General features: G+C 41.5%; 1 protein-coding gene across 1 annotated transcript in view; it reads left to right on the top strand.

The window, feature by feature from the left end:
* LOC139344579 (gamma-aminobutyric acid receptor subunit beta-2) overlaps nt 1–19,173 on the top strand; it is a 60,555-nt gene that overhangs the window by 24,743 nt on the left and 16,639 nt on the right. The window contains exons 4-5 of the mRNA XM_070982866.1: nt 3,496–3,716; nt 13,863–13,945. Coding sequence (XP_070838967.1) covers nt 3,496–3,716; nt 13,863–13,945 — 304 coding nt within the window. The remainder of the gene's footprint in view (nt 1–3,495; nt 3,717–13,862; nt 13,946–19,173) is intronic.

Below are 19,173 nucleotides of genomic sequence, written 5' to 3'. Positions count from 1 at the left end.
AACAAGCATCTCTTCAGCCACATGTGCTGTGGTGCACGGCAGAAAGAGAGGAGTGTGAGCCATTACGTAACCACCGACCGGGGATGAAGTGTTGGGAAGGCAGCACGTGTAGCCGAGGATCCTGTGGTGCAAGTATGAAGACCCAGACGCCCAGATTTTAGACCTCTATAGTTGTTGTTCATTCTATAAGTGAAAAAATACTGCCTACAAGTTCTTGTTGTTGTTTTTTTGCTATTTCCATTTATGTAGGAACCTACTGCCTCAATTTTGTGTCAATCCAGACTAACTGAGGCATTCTAGCGTTTCTTTCACATGTGAAAAAAGGCTGTCAAAGTGGGGGGTTTCAACAGTCCCATACAGTGTTTTTCCCTGGATTTACTGCAATCTTCCAATTTCCTTTCCAAGTCCAATTATATTGCTGAATGCTAGAATTGCCACTATACTATTTATGTCTTTTGAAAACCTCAATTCTCAAACTCATGGTTGTCAGCACCCCAAGCCAAACAAGACACAAACAAAAACATGACAAAACCTATTTAAGTCAAACAAGGGCTTCACTGAGAAAAGCTGCTCCCGTTTCCCTGACTCCATCCAGTCAATATCCAAGCCTCCAGTTCCCAAGGTGCTGTGGGATGTCAGATCTGTAGCCGACGGCGTAGTCAAAAATGCATGTTCAGCCTCTTTGCCAGGAAGTGGATGTACCAGTCATGACAAAAAGTTCCCTGAGACAGCAAGTTTATTTAACTTAGTTTTTCATGGATGATTGGTAGGATTCTTACTTCAGTGAGATACACGAGCATCTGACTGCTGGCTTGACTGTTTTATCGTGTCCTAGATTTCCCATCAGGGAATTTTACTGGAAGCTATCAAACTTCCTGTATTTGTTTATAGCTTATTCAGACTGTTCTTCCAAAAACAAAACCCCCAAATGAATAAATTAATAGCAGCCATAGGTCGTCTGTGCAAGCAGCTTATTATGAGCCGTATTTCCATTCATTGTTAGGCAGTAAACTCTAGTGGCTGTAATAATTATGATCGAGCAGAGGAGGACGGCAGGTGACGAAGTATAAAGAGACAGAGGCCGTTTCTCAATATGCGTTCTTTTCTGTACTTGTGTTCTTGTGTACTTGAGAAACGTCATCACTCTGAGTCCAAGTACTGTTCCAATTCAAAAGTCCGCATCTCGACAAGTACACTCAAATACCCGGATGTGTTCTTGCCCCTCCCACTTAATCGAGGATGCATCGGATGGTGACTTGTGCGGACTTGGGGCAACCACGTATCCCAGAATGCATTTCGTAGCAACGATGCCGGTGGAGAGGACTCACAACTATAAGTTACAAGTTTCGAAAGTTTGCTGTTTTAGTATTACGGAATGCGGTTTTAAGATTATTTTATGTGAGAAAGTGGATGTTAAAACTTAAAATCTGTGGTCGATTCATCAGGATAGCGCGTAGTTTAAAATTTGCTCCAAAGTTTTCGGAGATGTGTCGTCCTGCTAACGTCATCAAGTACGCTGCTGTCCCAATTGCAGAATGACAGTCCTGCGTCCTCCCTTCCTGGAGAGACTGTACTCCCAAGTCGAACTTGCAAAGTCCGAACTGCCAAGTTCGTAAGTCCGAACTTGGCGTACTTGGTATTAAGAAACGGCCAGAGAGTCTGAAAATGGAGTCACGACTGACTTATTTAAATTTATGTAATGTACTGAACGTAAGTAAGTTCACTTAGTTACATAACTTAATTGACATAACGAAAATATCTATTTTAAGCCATGGTCTTTTCCTCAACCTGGTAGTTTTGGTTCCTTTACCTATAGATTAGTAGTTACTGGATGTAACTTCCATTCTATGAGTACATGTGCCTGTTGCTGGTACTCTTCAATAGTCGAATAAGTCATTTTGGGGGTCATTAGGAAATTACCTATTCTGTCATTTCCGTATGAGGACATTTGTTATTACACCACTTGCAGCTCAAGCACTCATAATAAGTATCATGTGTTGCTTCACAGCCAGTTTGGCATATGCACAATCCTCTCCGCCGCTTTTTGAATCCTACTCTTAATGTGACTGACGAACGACAACCTCTGAAGGTTTTTTCGCATCCCAGTGAATTTACTGGCCTGTATTACGAGGTGTTGCTATCTTTTGTTGTTTCATAAAACGTACTTCAGGTCGAACAAATGCATGTCCTTCCTTTGAGCAAAATATTTGCAATACTGATTTTCGGAATGTTTTGAAACCTGTGTTGTTTACATTCATGTTTGTGAGTTAGCTATCTTCCTGTTCTGCACTCTTTGCTTTTTGTGGCACATTTCTTGGCACATTAGTGCCACCAACAGTCAGGAATGTGTATTGCATCACCGGCATGCACATGTGCCTATGTTTGCAACATTGCAGTGCTTGTAAAACATGAGGTGTGTACGTCAAATAAATACACACAGGCTATCCCCAGTAACAGTTGCATGGACAAGCATCTTCTTAAATCTTAAATTAATTACATCTCCTGTTGTTAAAGAAGAGCTTATACAGTGCATATGCTGTGTATATTGCTTTTCAATATAGAAATAGTCTGTCCAACACACTGTGTTGTCTGAGTCTCCTATATAAAGCAGACATGCACAGTCCCTCAAAGGCTACATGTTTGTGATGTGATGAGAGAGGATGGTCTACCACTCTAGTGTTGGGAAGACAAACAGAAGAAAGTGGGTGAATATGTTATGCAAGTACAACCCTGTGAGCCTGATTCAGGAACAATACTTAATCCCAGAAAGACAGAAACTGTCAAAGCAAATAGAGCATATATGAGATATTTTATAAAACAGATTTCTTTAGATTGCTTGAGGTTATTTTCATTTGTCTGGAACATGTGGTCTCACACACACACACACATGCACACGCACACGCACGCACGCACGCACGCACGCACGCACACACACACACTCACTCACTCACTCACACTCACTCACACACAACCAAGCAAGTTTATACACATTTTTGTCATATATTAACAGAACCAAACTGACACACACACACACACACACACACACACACACACACACACACACACACACACACACACACACACACACACACACACACACACACACACACACACACACACCAAACCCTAACCATCTGTCTCTCTTCCCCTCTCTAACACATACGCACTCTTTCACACTGTCTGTCTTAACCTCGTGTTTCTATGAAAAGAAGCAATTCCCCATTGCTTTGTACTGACTTTTTTTGGCCTGTTCTGTTACTGTTCCATTTGCTTTTAAGTGAACGTCATCCAATATTGAAGCCTAGTCCGGTCTAATCTGAGAGCCTGCAGCAGAAGTATTACAGAGCATCTGTGTAAAATGGCTGCTTTTTGGGGTAACCCTCTCTTCTCTCTGTCTTTCCTCTCCATCTCCTCTGTTTTATCCATCTCTCTCCCGACCGCTTTCCCTCCCTTCCCCTCTCTGTCCTCCTTTGCTTCCTCTCTGTGCACTCTCAGGACTACACATTGACAATGTACTTCCAGCAGGCCTGGCGAGACAAGCGGCTGTCCTACTCTGAGATCCCCCTCAACCTGACCTTAGATAACCGGGTGGCTGACCAGCTCTGGGTCCCCGACACTTACTTCCTCAACGACAAGAAGTCATTTGTCCACGGTGTCACAGTGAAAAACAGAATGATCCGACTGCACCCCGACGGTACCGTTCTGTACGGTCTAAGGTGAGAGTTTAATCTCTTAAAATAACATTTTTGACGGCACAGCAAGACCAAAGGGTAACGTGTCCATATGCAAATAAACAGACAAAAACACAACTGCTCCCAAATGCTGGACGAGTACAGCACCAGATAATGACAGACTACGCTGCACAAATTGTAGTCATTTCCACTTCATGTTGTCAAACACTTAATCTTCTGTCAATATATCTTCTACTTTTGGAATCAAACAAACCTGAAAGGAAAACAAAAGTTTTTCCAACTTTAATATAACAGTGAGTCAACGATTGCTGCATTGCACTCCGTCAGTAATTAGCTCATTAGAGCTAGATGAAGAAAACTACTGATGTGAGGTGCAAAATTGCCCCTGAGCGAAAATTATAATGTTGATGAAGTGACCTACTTGTGTCCTCATTTACAGGACATGTGCACATCACCAACTACAGGCTTCCTGAACACTTAATTTGACTCTTTTGGAAAGTCTGCACTATTTACATGATCACCAAACGTATTAAATAAAGCACATAAACTGAAATTAAATGACATGTTTTTTGATTTGTGTTTGATCTCCTTAGAGAAAATAATCAAAAATTTATGCAACATTTTGTATTTTTTGGCTTCATGATTGCACCCCCTGTCTTGACATTAAGCAGTTGGAATGTATTAGATTCCTAAATGGAGAATTTATTTTTATACAACCAATTAAATTGTAATATTTCAAACTGTATTTGCATAAAGAAGTAGCTTTATCATTCTGCCACTGGCAGACAGTCACACTAACTAACAGCCTGCTCATGTTTCCTTCTTAGCTTACAAACACACTTCTTCTGTCACCCCATAGCTCGCCTAATCAGTGATCAAACATCCACCAGGGAACGGTGCACTGCTGGTATAATGTGGCTGTCATTTTTACAATCTTCTCAAAGATAGCATGATGACAGAGTTACTTGGACAGTTCAGTGAGTTTGTTGACCCTGTCAAGTGCAACTTTTACAAAGCAGCAAGTTTAATATTCTCTGTTAACATTATTCAGGGAGGTCACTTCTGAATATTTCCCCAAGCTGAGACTGTTGCATGTTTCATATGTTAATATGATGTGTCCAATCTGTTTTCATGTAGCCAGAGACAAAGCCCTATGGTACAATACAAATTGATTGACCCATTCCATGAGTTTCAACCTCCCAAAGTTAACATGATTACAGTGCACTTCTCACACTCACTGATGTCTCATCAGTTCATTTTGCAAATAGGCCTCTGATGCCTAAACTCCATAAAATGTTATTGAAAACCATAACATCTAAATAGCTAACATGGCAGTGCATTGGCACTGCTGTGGGAGCGTGGAATTAAGTAGAGAGAGAGCGACAATGAGACAAAGAAAGAGAGAGAGGGTGTTAAGAGAGGATTAGAAAGACACCTTGTCAGTATTGCTCTCTTTGGTCTTCTTCATCAAGGCTGTCTGTCTTCATTACTCACCCACCGGCCTGTTACAGTGCTTAGCATGTTGTAATTTGCTCAGGTTCGTTACACAAGGCTCCGTTATATCTCTTTTACTGCCTCCATGTCAACCAAAGACACATCTCTGCCCAGGTTTGATGAAATTAATGCGTTGAAGTTCTGAACACTTAAATGGCACAAAAGGATAAGTATTTTAGATATGGTGGTTCCTGTAGTTATAGCAAGAGTAGAGGGGAAGGGAAGGAGAAGGAAAAGCAATCAGATACTTGAGAGAAAAGCAGAAGATAAAGAAAGAGACAGCTATAAAGGAGAGAAAATACGTGCTGGAGAATATCTTACGGGTAGCCGAATCTATCTCACAATAGTCACATTTTACTTTGCGATGCTCCGTCCTTGAGTTAAAAAAAGAAGGAATATTTCTGTCAGAATGATAATGAATTTATCCCTGAATTTACCCACTTGAGGACTTTTCTTCCAAACAAAAGCACAGTAATTAGATCCTCAGGTGTATTTTTGCAAGGGACCTTCACTTGAACGTGGTGTCCAATTATACCAGATCATTGATGAGGCCAATGTGAATTAGAAGCAGATTTTCTAGAATTCATTTTCTGTGCCCATTGATACGTCTTATCGCCTTCACATTAAATCAGAAAAAAAAACAAATCCTCCTGTCAAACTTACAGTCTGATTACTGACTAAGCATTCTTCCTGGATCATAGCTGGGTTTAAACTGATTTGCAGACACTTAATTTGATGAAAAAGCAAAGCATTGCACATCTGATTCCTCCACAAAGTACACACAGCATCAAGCAAAGTGCTTGACGGGTTTTGAAGTCGTTTGATGATGTTGTTTTTGGAATCTTTTGAGGTTTATTGCTGTGGGAAATAAAAACACCCTGGACATGTTGTACCCTGAATACTGTCAGTCCCGAGGGACATCAATGTGGCATCTAGTACCATAACAACTTCTGCTATAATGAATTTAAGAGGAATGGTGCTTGATCATTGCGTCAGAAAGCTTCCGTCTTGCATCAGAGTCAATGTGCTCATTTCCTGGAACAACAAAAGTTGACAAAAACACACAGAAGGACACTAGAGAGGCACCGGCAGATTGTTAGGGTCAGATTATTCTGAAATAGAACTCAGATTCTACAAATCATTCCTGTCAGGTCATTTGAGTCAAAACAGATAACCTACAATATCAAAGCAACCATTTAATCTAATATGCAAATGAAAAAACCATAAACTCACATGGAATTTGGGTTTGTGCGTTTCGCAAGCGCTGCAGAAGTTGTGACACAAAGTCAGTGCAAATATTACTTTGGATGAAGTGGGATTAGATCAAAACTGGGAAAAGAAATCCATCACCCTCGACACTCAATACCATGTAAGTAGGATGACCAGATTTTTATAAATTGGGTCATGGGATCTTGTGCACGTCAGTGAGCGCACACAAATCCAGGCAGCATATGCAGATACAGCATATTACTGTCCCCTGAAACCCAACACAAATTATGTAGTTATTTAATTTATTATGCCAATAAATTAGATCAGACTACATGAAACTTTAATGGTCCCTGTGATGAAAATTGGGTTATTGCAGAAGCCAGTAGTAAAACCATACCCCAAAGAAAATCAAAAATGAATAATAGGGGTTATGCAAATAATAATTCCAAATAGTCTGACATAATTAGGATGGATGGATGGATGGATGGATGGATGGATGGATGGATGGATGGATGGATGGATGGATGGATGGATGGATGGATGGATGGTGTTTTGTTCTGAACATTGCTTTGAAGGGATAATTTAACATTTTGGAAGATTATTTGCTTTCTCGATGAGAAATAAGTGAAAAGATTGACGCCACTCTCATGTCTTTGCATTGAAAATGGAGCTAGAGCCAGGATTAGCCTAGCTTCATCAGTAGTTTTTTAGTAGCTAGTAGTTAAGCTAATAGTTACAGCATCTAGCTATCCCTAAAAGAAGTGCTGTGTGAGTGCTCTGAGTAAGCAATGGGCAAAAATAATGTGCAACAAGCATTAAGTTACCTGCAAGAAAGGCTGATATTATATGTGATATGTGAAACATCCATCCATCCATTTTCTATACCGCCTATCCCTTTCGGGGTTGCGTCCGGGGATTGAACCAGCAACCTTCGCGCTGTGAGGCACGCGCACTACCTGCTGCGTCGCCGTGCCGCCCGATATGTGAAACATTATCTTCTTAATTTGTATAAACGTTTAATAAAATCTGAAAGTCCTTTAATAGAATTGGCTGTGTTGCTTCAGAGAGCATCCTCAGGCTTCACCTACTGATGTTGATTTACACCTGAAAGAAATCAGTCGCTGAATATTTCGTTAGATTTACTTTGCTCATCCGACTCAAAGGATGGAATTATGTTTTGCTCTCAAGGCAAGTGTGAGAAGAAAAAAGGAGGCTCCATTCAAACACTTCCTCTCCCCTGTGGCCTATAGTGCTGCTAACAGCTATCTGTGCATCGCAGTTAAGAGTTCATTTGTTACCGAAATACAATATTCATACTTTAATAAGGAAATACTGGCCACATTATCTGTATGCACAAACAGCGAGAGGCACTGTTGAAAAGGAGAATCTTCCCATTGAGGTGCTTTATTAGAAATGTAATTGGATGCAGCGAGTCCATTGGTGCTGATAATACAGAAAGCCACACACGGAGAATATACAAACAGCTGATGAATATTCACAGACGCACTTACTGTATTTTCCACTGAACTGCCAATTCATTGCAGGGAATTCATTATGGTGGCTAAAAGGCAAAGAGCACCAACCCTTTTTGTGGGCTGACATGCATTCATTTGCACACATCTGTTGACATGCAAACTAGTGTTCCCTTTCCACATAAACTCTCACACCCCTACACTGATCTTCAAAACCATCTGAAGGGCATTCTTTTACCTGCGACGAAACAACAGCAAATAGCAGAAATTGACTTCAGGAAGTAATAATGACTGCAAAAGCAAACAGTAACAAACAACAAATGTGTCTCTTTGTGTGTCTCAGGCAAGGCAGACCTGAAAAGGCACATCTGAAGGAGGGTCCTGCCTTTGTTCTTTATCGAGGTTATTTGCTGCAGGATAGGGCTGCATATTCTTTGGTGAACTGACTAGCGTTTGTCACTGAGAATCAGTGAGCAAAGGGACAGGGAGGCTGCAGAGACACTGCAAAAACAAAGAGCTTTTCTGACAATTAAAATGAGATATACACAAGGAATATCTGATTTTAATACTCAATATCAAGTTGACTAAACATTTCCAGTGATTAACATAATATTTTGCCTTCCAACAATAAAAAGCAGTGATTTTTTTTGTTGTTGTTGTTGTTGAATATGTGATTAGTGTCACAGCATCCAAGTGATTTGATCGTGTGGGCATCCCACTCCCTATGTTTTCGTGGTAGGCCGTAGGTGGGAACCAGCTGGCTATGGGGAATGAGCGCTCTCTGAATGCCGTCATTATCTTAACTATCAAATAATGAAGCCTGGGCACGCTGCACGTTCTGTCTCTGAATGAATCTGGTTCTGCAATAGGAGAGAGGTGTTCAAATCCTTTATGGAAGTAAACGGACTGTACCACAATGTCAAAGATTCAAAGTAGAAGCCATATGGAACTGAGGTGGGATTAGAAGTATATGCTGTATAGAATGTATAAATAGAGCTGTGAAATAGTATAAGTAGTATAGTATAGTATAAAGTAGCATAAAAGCACCTCAAAAATGTGCTTAAAAATGCATGCATTTCCAATTGACCTATTCAGTCCTGTAGGTATGAGGCTGTATTGACCAGGCGATTTTATTTGATTATATATTTTATAATTATCTGAATCTGCAAACTAACTAAAGACAAAAACCAAAACCTGCCCATACAAAATAGCCTCTCTAACACATTATCATGACTCTTATCACTGTAAAGGTTTATTTTTATTTAATAAGGTCAAATAAAAGCAGCAACACAGCCATTGACCGCAAAGCTTTGCCAAAACAGAACTGCTGACTGGGAAATACATACATCCACTGCATTATTCGTCCTCCTGACACCAGGCTTATGTTTTAACACCAGCTGCATATTGCAGCAATAATGCAGTTATCATTTGGGAGCCACTGCTATAGCTAACTGTTGCTATGAACACTACAGACAAGTCATAATAAATGACTAAATATGCAGTTTATTTCAGTAAATAAGTGAATTTAGTCTTTGTCGCACTTACAGTAGTCGAGAAAATATACTTAGTTACTTTCCACCAAGCATGTCGGTTGCGAGTGTGCGACCAGCAGTCAACACATTTACTTGGCCTCAATCCCAGTGACTGCTGGAAACCCTTAAGGCTACTTGGCCCTGATTTGACCTCACAAGTTTGAACCATCCAGGAACAGAGTCTTCGAGCACAGGCTGGTAAATATGGAGGGCCACTGCAGGTGACGCAACATATGGGGCTCAGTTGGTGCGGTTGGCAGTGTCCTCAGGCGGTAACCAAGCAACCGAGGACTATACTAAGACCCAGCGAGAAATGCGGCTGTGCATCATTTACGTAATGGAGAGCCAGACGGCTGCAGACACAACTCTGGCACAACCAGACGCTCACAGGCACACACACATCCACAGAGCGACAGCAACATAACAAACATGTAGGAAGAGAGTGCACACACATAACCCCCACGCAAACATACACAACCTTTCCCCTTCCTACACAGCCTTTCTAAAGACTCTGCCAGAGGCTCTTGCTCTCAGTTCTACACTGCTGACTCCATCTTGACACAGAGATCAGAAAGTTGCCAGAAAGTAACCGGCAATTTACTCCTTGGTTAAACATTTGGAAGCCACAGAGCCCCATCACCAGCAGCAAATCCATCAGAGGATCCATCAGAGAGAAATAAACGCTGACAAAGACAGGGGACAAGACGGAAAGAAAAGGGGAATACATCGAGACCTCTTAGACTCAAACAACCTGACTCTCACTCTGGGGGGTGGAAACCCCTGAGGTGTGTAATATGAAACAGCGTGTTAATGCTCGAGCGCTTCCCTTTGAACTACTTTATTGCTATTAAAAGGTGCTGTTATGATAGTCCCCTCGCTGTCTCACCTGATATCCTCTTTCCTCAGATTTTCATTTCCTCTCGTTTTCTTTTCACTCCTGTGGCGTCTTTCGCCGCGCTGCTCTCTGTTCCCGTGGATACATAGAGGCACAAGTCATGATACCTAAACAACAAAATAGGCTGTTTGTCAGTCAAGATATTAAAACTGTAAATGCAACTTAGGATCGAGTTAGGTTAAAAGAGACTTTTACGACTGAAGGAGAGGCCAAACAGCCAGTGGACAGTCATTGGCTGAAACAGGTTGCTTGCTAGGAAAACACTCATTCATTTTTCTTGCCAACTCTCTGCTGATAATCTAGATATCTATAGGCTGCTTCTGAATCATCTGTCCTTCACATCCATCACAGTGCAAACACAGTCAACTGGTTTTCATGTTAAAAGTGTTTACTCTCTCGCTCTTGATGCTGATATAATTATGAGTTTAGAGCTCACAGTGCAGTGGTTCAGCATCAGTACGCTTGAGGAAGCACAATATCTTTAAGATTTTTGGTCACTTTTTCGCTCTTTTCGAAGCACCAAACCGGTGTTTATTTTTTCGGTGAACAACAGTGTAAAAATTTATGAAGAGTGAAATAACAAATAGCGCCTCGGTTTTGGTTTGACCTTAAAATCACTGAGTACGCTGCAGGGACTGTTTTGATTTGAGTAGGTGTGGTCCCACCCGTTCACCATATGTGGCCTGTCATAAGCTCCATCGCTTAGACACAGACACAGATGATTTACACAGAATGGGATGCCTCTATGTGGGAAAATGACCACAGCAGCTCTGTGAGAGTAGTGTCGTGTTGCTGCATCATCATTTCAAAAGCTTGCAGGCAAATAATATCGCATACGGCGTTATGTGTTGTCCAATATGAAATTGCACGAATCTTGGGTGGCTTGGGTTTTAGAAACACTTAGATTATGAGATGGGGAAAGATTGGCATTGCAGTGGCTGTTGGTCTGAATAATGGAATAGTGAGAGAGAGACAGAGAGAGAGAGAGAGAGAGAGAGAGAGAGAGAGAGAGAGAGAGACGCACAGACACACACACAAGGGTGATTATCTCTGCTGTGTAACAGAGAGGATTGGACTCAAGATGAGCCTCTCCTCTGGCACAAATTTATCTATGTTGTCAGGTGTTCCTAGACGATTACCCACCATGCTGTGCTGCTCTGTGGCAACTCCCTCAGTGGGAGTCAAGTTCTCACACAAGACCAGAGCCAGGGAAGGAACGGCAGCCTATTACTCACAGCCTCGTCCTTATGCTCCCTTCACAAAGTCTGATGAACAACATAACCTTATCTATTGACTCGTAGTCGGCTGCTGTTATTATCCCTTATTATTGCCCACCCCTGTCTCTTTGTTTTGATAGTGATTGGAAGGCTAAATGCCGTTATGCCGACATATATACACGAAATATGATAGGAGCAGTCAAGGTTATATCACCTTGGCTACCGCAGTTTGCAGCTATTAGAAAAGCACTTACCATGCTGGAACATTTATGTTCTTGCAGTATATGTATCTGGTTTAAAAAATGTCAAAACTTAGAAGGATTTCAAGTAAAATTTTAAAGAACGTGTCTGTTTTCTTTGTCAAAAAAATTGAGCTCTGTGTTTGAATCAGCTCTTTCAATAAGTACAGGCTCAGTGTCAAATAGTTCAAACAATGCAAGGATCATTTCTATCAGTGAGATTTTGATCAGGTGGATTTTGGCTCATTTGGCTGCTGCTCATGTAGACAGAAAAAGACTTTACTGGTCAACTCGTGAGGCGTTTTTCTCACTAATGCCAAAGCATTAAAAACACAATCTGATTCCCTCTCATCACTGTACTGAAATTGAGTTCACCATAGCCCAGTTTATGACATGTTTTTATGTCAAAATTGGATTCTGCCAGGGGGAAAGTCAAAGAGTTAAGCCTCGGGTGTCAGTTTTATGCTCCACTGTCCATTTTACCTCAAAGCTCTTGTATCTGTCAATACAATCACCCCTCAGGCCATCCCGGTTGAAATGAAGATAATAATCTACAGCCTTATTGATCTCTTTTTCTCAGCATGTTCCACAGGGTCAGGTAGTGTCGGTTTGTGGCACCTCGGGTGCTCCAGATTAGAGCTAGATCCCATTTCAGCCTGCAAGAGGATCATATGATTTACATTTGTCATTTAAAGTTCTTCCTCAGATGAAACTCGTTCACTGAACTGTAACTCTGGGACCTTTTGTTAATTAACAGTGTCAGGATGAAATATATGCCAGTGTGTTAGAGGCCTATTCCATTGCTCCCATGTTATACACAATAAAAACAACACCTTTGACTTATACAACAATCAGAGAGGAACATTCAATGGCTTATTCGTTGGTTTGATACATAATGTATCCTCGAATGCTCCATCCGTTAAACGTCATTGGTGTCTTGAGATGCAGAAGCAAGATCATTTCATTCGCTCAAAGTGCAACACGTCACCGTTTTCCGTGTTCTTGTGGAGTTGTGCCAGCATCCTCAAATGCTCTCCCCTCTCAAGAGACACTTCAGAGGTTAAGAACTTAAAACGTGAAAAGTGCTCTGATTCTAAGTGGAGACAAACCTCCCACGATCTCTTTTATTCTTGTTTATTCACAACTTTTCTCGACAACAGTGTTCACAGAGCACTGTCAGTCAAATCAGCAGAGGGAGGGATGGACAACTGTGCCCGAACTTTACGCTCAAAAAAACGGCCTGTAAATCCTTATGAATCACACACTGTTTGACGTGTTTGTTGTTTTTACTGTATGCTCTACAGATCTGTTATTACAGCTATGGAAATAAATTCAACATGTGCACATTCCTCTTCCACTCCTCCTCCTTCTTCTTCTAGTAGTCATATTTGTGGTGGTAGTATTAATGCAAGCACTAATCTTGACCTGTCATGTCTCTGGGATGTCCTCAGGTTGTAAAACACACACACTTTCATCCCACGTCCTCCTTGAGGATATGACAGGCTGTAGTCAGAGCACAAACACCACCGCTGTTATCTCCAACCTATTGCTGCCACCACTGTCCCACAGAGTTTGATCCCTGCAGTGACTCGCATCTCAGGTGGGGCCTGACAGAGGACCCACAGGATTATCCAAACAATGCTAAAACTGGGACATAAGGATTAGCTTTGGCCATGTAATCCCCAATGGAGTTCCCACCACTGCTGTCACCACCCCCGAACCCTCAAAGACTCCTGCATTTACCTGTAGAAGTTAGGAGGATTTCAAGTCTTGTTTCGGTACTCACGGCCCCCCTCGGATCATAAATGGTTATCAGAATTTTGTGAGATGTAATTATAAGTGCTTTGTTGAATACATTTTTATACAATTCATAAACTTTAATTCACACCAATGGAGGTGGAGGTTTGGTTTAAGACAGCTGTCACACACATGTTCAGATTCAGTGCTAATAAAATAGCTGCAGATGACAGTTCTGTGTAATTGCAATGAAGTGGTGATTTACCTTCTCTCTATAAAGATGCTGGACTTTACTGTTACTGTTCCTGCTGAAAACAACAAAGCTTACAGATTCATGCCATGAATTTAACATATCGATGTGTCATGCTTTTCCAGAATCACGACCACAGCTGCTTGTATGATGGACCTGAGGAGGTATCCACTGGATGAGCAAAACTGCACACTCGAGATAGAGAGTTGTGAGTAATTCCTTTCTTTATTCATCAATTAATCTCGTGAGTCATTTATTGATATTTAGCTTCTTGTCACAGCTATAAATCTTAAGTGACTCACCTTTATTCAGCCAGCCATCAGGAGCTACAGGCTGTCACTGGGCCAGCACTGGGCGCCTACAATTTCTGCTCTGCTGTGGTGCAAGGATTTTCACAGAATTTTAATATTTTCAACATAATCCTTCACATCCAATTTACTGTATTTCCCTCAGTAAAAGTGGAAGCATTACTTCTTCCTGAATATTCCCTCAGCTGAGTTTGCTCTTCATTAGTTCAGATACTACAGTGCTGTTTTTTATGGCTCCTGGAAGAAATGTCTTTTTTCAACTATATTTATGTGGCACATGGAAAAATTAGTGGCAATTTAGGTCAAATAGATTTGTAAGCCTACTTTGTATTCTGATGCATTTCATTACTGTTTGGTGTGGGTGATGCGTTAGGAACACCTATAGGACAACTCGGTAATGTGCACTGTCCGTGGTGCTGAAGTGATAAAACAGAGCCATCCTTAATGATTTACAAAGCTCAAAGCAGCAGCCTAGATTCAAATATCAAGAATTTATGAGCTCGACCTCATAATGGGTGTCATAGGGGTGCTGCACCACCCACCATTTAACCACAGGAAACTGGTTTAAGGTTTGGATGAATCCCAGGATCTTTTGTTGCATCTCCATCAGTGTTTTTCAGTTCATCCTGGCTCAGCTTTTCATCTATTTGATAATGAAAAAAGGGGGAAAAACATAGAGTGTCTGTTGTTAATTTAAGATTGTTGAAAGGTATCATTAAAATCTAAAATGATAGGTTCTCATTTCTCAAATGTATGTCTTCTTTTCTTATAACTTGACTTGTGTGGGATGTGGCTCAACACAGCTGACAGCCGTGAAGCCAACTGCTGCTCAAATGCCAAAAAACCCTCCCGCCTTAGTTCCTGGCACACAAGAGAGGGATGAAAGTAGCACCGAGGTCGAAGGAAGTGACCTCGCTCTTCATCTACCATCATGGGGAAAATGAAATTTGTTTGCAAACCAAGATGATTGAACTTGCAGAGGCTTAGTCGGAACTCAACTGGATATCTGTAAATCCATTTGAATGTAGTTGCCGTACAGAGTTAGGGCTAAAGGCTGTTAGAGTCAATTGTGCAAGTGAGCCGGAAGGCCTACAGCTGGTGCTGGTGTGCAAAGGGAACTAGAGCATAAGGAGCAAAAGAGGCCGTTTAAGAGTTTTTGTGAACTCAAGATTGCACAGTGGAGATAAACAGTGAACTCTGGCGGAGACCTTTACAGAGAGCCAGATTTTTGTAAATATCTGCTTATTCTGAATTTGACGCAGTATCAAGTTTCAAACAAGTTGGGACAGGGGCAACGAAAGACTGGAATGCTCCAAAAACACCTGTTTGGATCATTCCACAGGTAAACAGGCTCATTGGTAACATGTGATAGTATCATGATTGGGTATGAAAGGGGAATCCTGGAAAGGCTCAGTTGTTCATAAGCAAGGATGGAGCACGGTTCACCACTTTGTGAACACATGATTGTGGGCTCAGGAACACTTCATAAGAGTGGTGTCAGTAAACAAACATGCAAATGATTGAATTTGTTTTTCTTTACATTTTTTGGACATTTTTTGGGGTAAAAACAGTACCTGCTTGAGGAATTTCACATGCCATTACCATTATAAAGCTACTAAATCAAGATCACCTTTTCCAGCAATCTTCTCTCCTCTAAGGGAAGCATGGAAGTTCCCGTATGCAGAGCTAACGATGCACACGTCCCCATAGACAAAATATGCTTCACCCGACACAGGCCATTTGTCCAGCAGCCTGCTGAGTTCTGTGAGAGTCTGGTTACAAGAACGCATGAATGCTCTGCTGTACAGTACTAAGCTAATGGACTGGATTGCATTTTGCTCGGTGCATGATGTCCACATACGGCTCCCCAACTGTATTACATTTTGCATACAATCCACAGTTTGTGGATATCAAATATTGAATTAAAGCACATATTTTATCCATCCTCAGGAGGCCATCTGGGCTGCGGATAGGTACAATCAGGTTGGCAGCAGACATTTAAAAAAAAGAAAAACCCAAAACAAAACAGAAAAGGCAAACTTAGTGAGGAGAGAACGCCAGCAGAGAGGGAATTGAACTCAAGCTGTGGCAGATTAGTGGGAAAGAGATGTGGAATAGGATGAGAAACATTTTTTTGTGTGTGTGTAAGCTGTTAGGCCAAATGGTTGAAGGAAACCAGGAGGGGACAAACCAATTAAACTTGTTTTTCAACAGGTTTGACAAGCTGACCTCAGGCCAGCTATCCCTCTCCTTTACAGATCCTTATCAAATCTAAACCATCCACCGAAGATACATCACCGCCCTTTCTTCTGCCCACTCTGTCCATCACTACCACTTCTTTGCATGCACTGAGGGATGCTTTGTCTCGCATTTGTCTTTAACCGCCCCCAGTGAACCTGAAATTAGTGACCACTGTCCCTCATGACCTGCTCACATTGCGGCTCTCCAAAATAAGACTGTCAACATGGATTGGCAGATAACGACATTACACGTTTCCTTTTCCCATATGGAGAGGCCTCTGGTGATAATTATTTTCAGTGATTTCCCCAGAGGTTCAAATCCGTTAACCCTTTTGATTCAAGGTGGGATGCAGGCATGGTAACTGCTGCACATAGGTCAAATACTAGGGAGGATTTAGGAAAGTGCTGAAGTAGTTGTGTTGAGAGGATAACGGTCATTCTGACTATTATACACACTGTTCATGCATACTGTTGTTGCTCGTCATCTGTAGTTTCTCTTTCCAAGGGGAGCAACAAGCCAAAATACCTTAATCAAACCTAATTTGGATGAGATGATAATCTAGCTTGAAACTGCAAATGTCACCTCACTGCACAACAGTGTCAATTTAAACTACTTGTTTGAACAGTTTAGGGGAATGATGGCAGGCAAGTGAGGGGGAGACAGAGGGGGACATTCGCTGCTTACAAATGCCTCACAGCACAGCTCAGCATCAGCAGCCCGAGCATGAATCCTTCTCTTTTAATTTGTTGACAGGCTTTTTTTTCCCCACCAACTTTAAAACACACTGGCTGGGGAGCAGTAACTGTAGCTGCGAGTGTGTGCGTGCATGCGTGGATGTGGGTGTTTATGTGTGCGCACATCGCAGGCATTTGAAAATGTGATGTGCCCGGCAGATAAAAATTTGAAAACACAAACACACGTTCCCTCGTTTGTTTCATCTGTGCCCTGAGAGTTGAGGGCCTCGCAGAGCGGCAGCATGAATGGGACCTCTGCTGGTTTGGACGGTCTCAGATCTAGTGTTGCCTTCAATGACTCCTCTCCTCTCGTTGTGTTGATTTATGCAGCAGTGCTCTTGGTCTTCTCTCAGCCCCTGAGTGTGTCTGTTTTCTAACTATCTTGGTCTGCACTTGTGCTTCTGCCCATTGTTTAATGTCTTTGTCCGGCCCCTCCTTTCTTCTTTCACACATTTGCACACGTCTCTTTTCTGTCTGTTGGACAGTTTCCAGTGGGTTTGATTGCTCCAGAGCCTCCAAATATCCCCGGTATGAGTCACAGGGTGATGCCTGTGATTTAATAAGCTTTGACAAGTTGAATAGCATCCAAGAACTTTCATTTATCAGGATTTCATCCCTTTACGTTGACCTTTTGGAATTATTTTAGGCAAAAGTTAAATTGCTGACCCTGGTTTAATTACCAACTTTTAATCATGCAATAACAAGCTGTTTCCCTACGGTGGATGCTGTGTCAGCATGGCTGTTCTGTGCAAAGAGGGATGGAGGCATCCTATTGTTTTCAATTCTACAAGAAAGTTCATTCATCTGTTAGAATTTTCAAGTTGCCACACACAAAAAAATCTCTACAGAGTATTAATCATTGATAAAAGGCATCCTGCTTCTGAACTGGCAGAGTTTCCATTATAACCTGCAACTTTCAATCTACACACGAGTCTTTGCCTTTTTGTCAACCTATTCGGCCTTGAAGCTGCACCAATTTATTCTTATTTAGGATTTTTGGTCCTGAATCACACTAGCACATGCATGGAAAAGGCTCATGCCCTCTATGCTCATCATTTGTAGCATGTTTGACATGAAAGTGAGAGAAGGGGAAGGGAAAAATAGAACACCTCATGCTTACAGTTGTTGGGATGGAGGATGTAAATGACTCATACTGGATAGCCCTGGGACTTTTCCCGTCCTGGATGTGACTAATGGTTCTGTGAATTCAGAGATCGCTCACCCATATTTTGGATCATGAGCATAAATAAAGATAAAGATTAACAAATAAATTCAGAAACACTGCCACAACATTATCTAATTCCTGACATTGCAGACTGTGGTTCACTTTGGTTTATTTTAATCATGACCAAGTTTAACCAAGTTATTATAGTTACCAAAAGTTAACCAAACCTATTCTGCAGAGGTGGCTGAATATTTATGGAAATCGTCATGTGAAATAATATGGGTCATTTTAAAGGATCTGGAATGCTGTCAATCTGTAGTGCTGCCACCTCATTAAAAGAGCAGTAGATGTGTTTGGCATTGGAATACTTAAAGGAGATGTTATGGAAGCAAACCAAGGAAAAAAAACATCCTGGGAAGCTAATTAGAAATATCTTAAGGTGAAGAAAAAATACAGTAAACAAGGTGCAGCAAGCGGCCACCTGCTCCCCCACTACTGGCTAGTGACAAGCTTTATATCTTCTCTGCCTCACTTAACTGGAACCCACCACCCACTCAGGTGACGACAGGGATTTGTCAGTGACTACTGACATCATAATTTAACTATGGGCACGCACACACATCCACGAGTGCACCAACCTTAACGGAAAGTAGTTTACTACAGAACAGTATTCGTAACTTTAAGAGTTTTCTTGTAAACAAAGTGTTGTTTGCATTCAGTGCTACTCACCAAAATGCATTGAGTGCATCTTTTTAGTCTGTACAAGGCCTTTACGTGCCAGATAAGATTAAGGTGGTTTAGATAATGTTGCACATATGAATTATACTTATGGGGTTCATTGTACTTATTACATGTTACCACCACCTGTAGATTTGTGGAATAGTGTAAAACCATGTTTCATGTGGGCACATACGCATGTCGACTAACTCATAGAGAAACAGATCCATAGTGCTGCCTGGACAGGGAACCTTTTAACAGTGCTCATCAT

The sequence above is a fragment of the Chaetodon trifascialis genome, chromosome 16 (assembly GCF_039877785.1).
Source record: "Chaetodon trifascialis isolate fChaTrf1 chromosome 16, fChaTrf1.hap1, whole genome shotgun sequence".
Lineage (NCBI taxonomy): Eukaryota > Metazoa > Chordata > Actinopteri > Chaetodontiformes > Chaetodontidae > Chaetodon > Chaetodon trifascialis.
The sequence above is the reverse complement of the archived record's forward strand: the minus strand, read 5'-3'. Positions and strand labels throughout refer to the sequence as shown.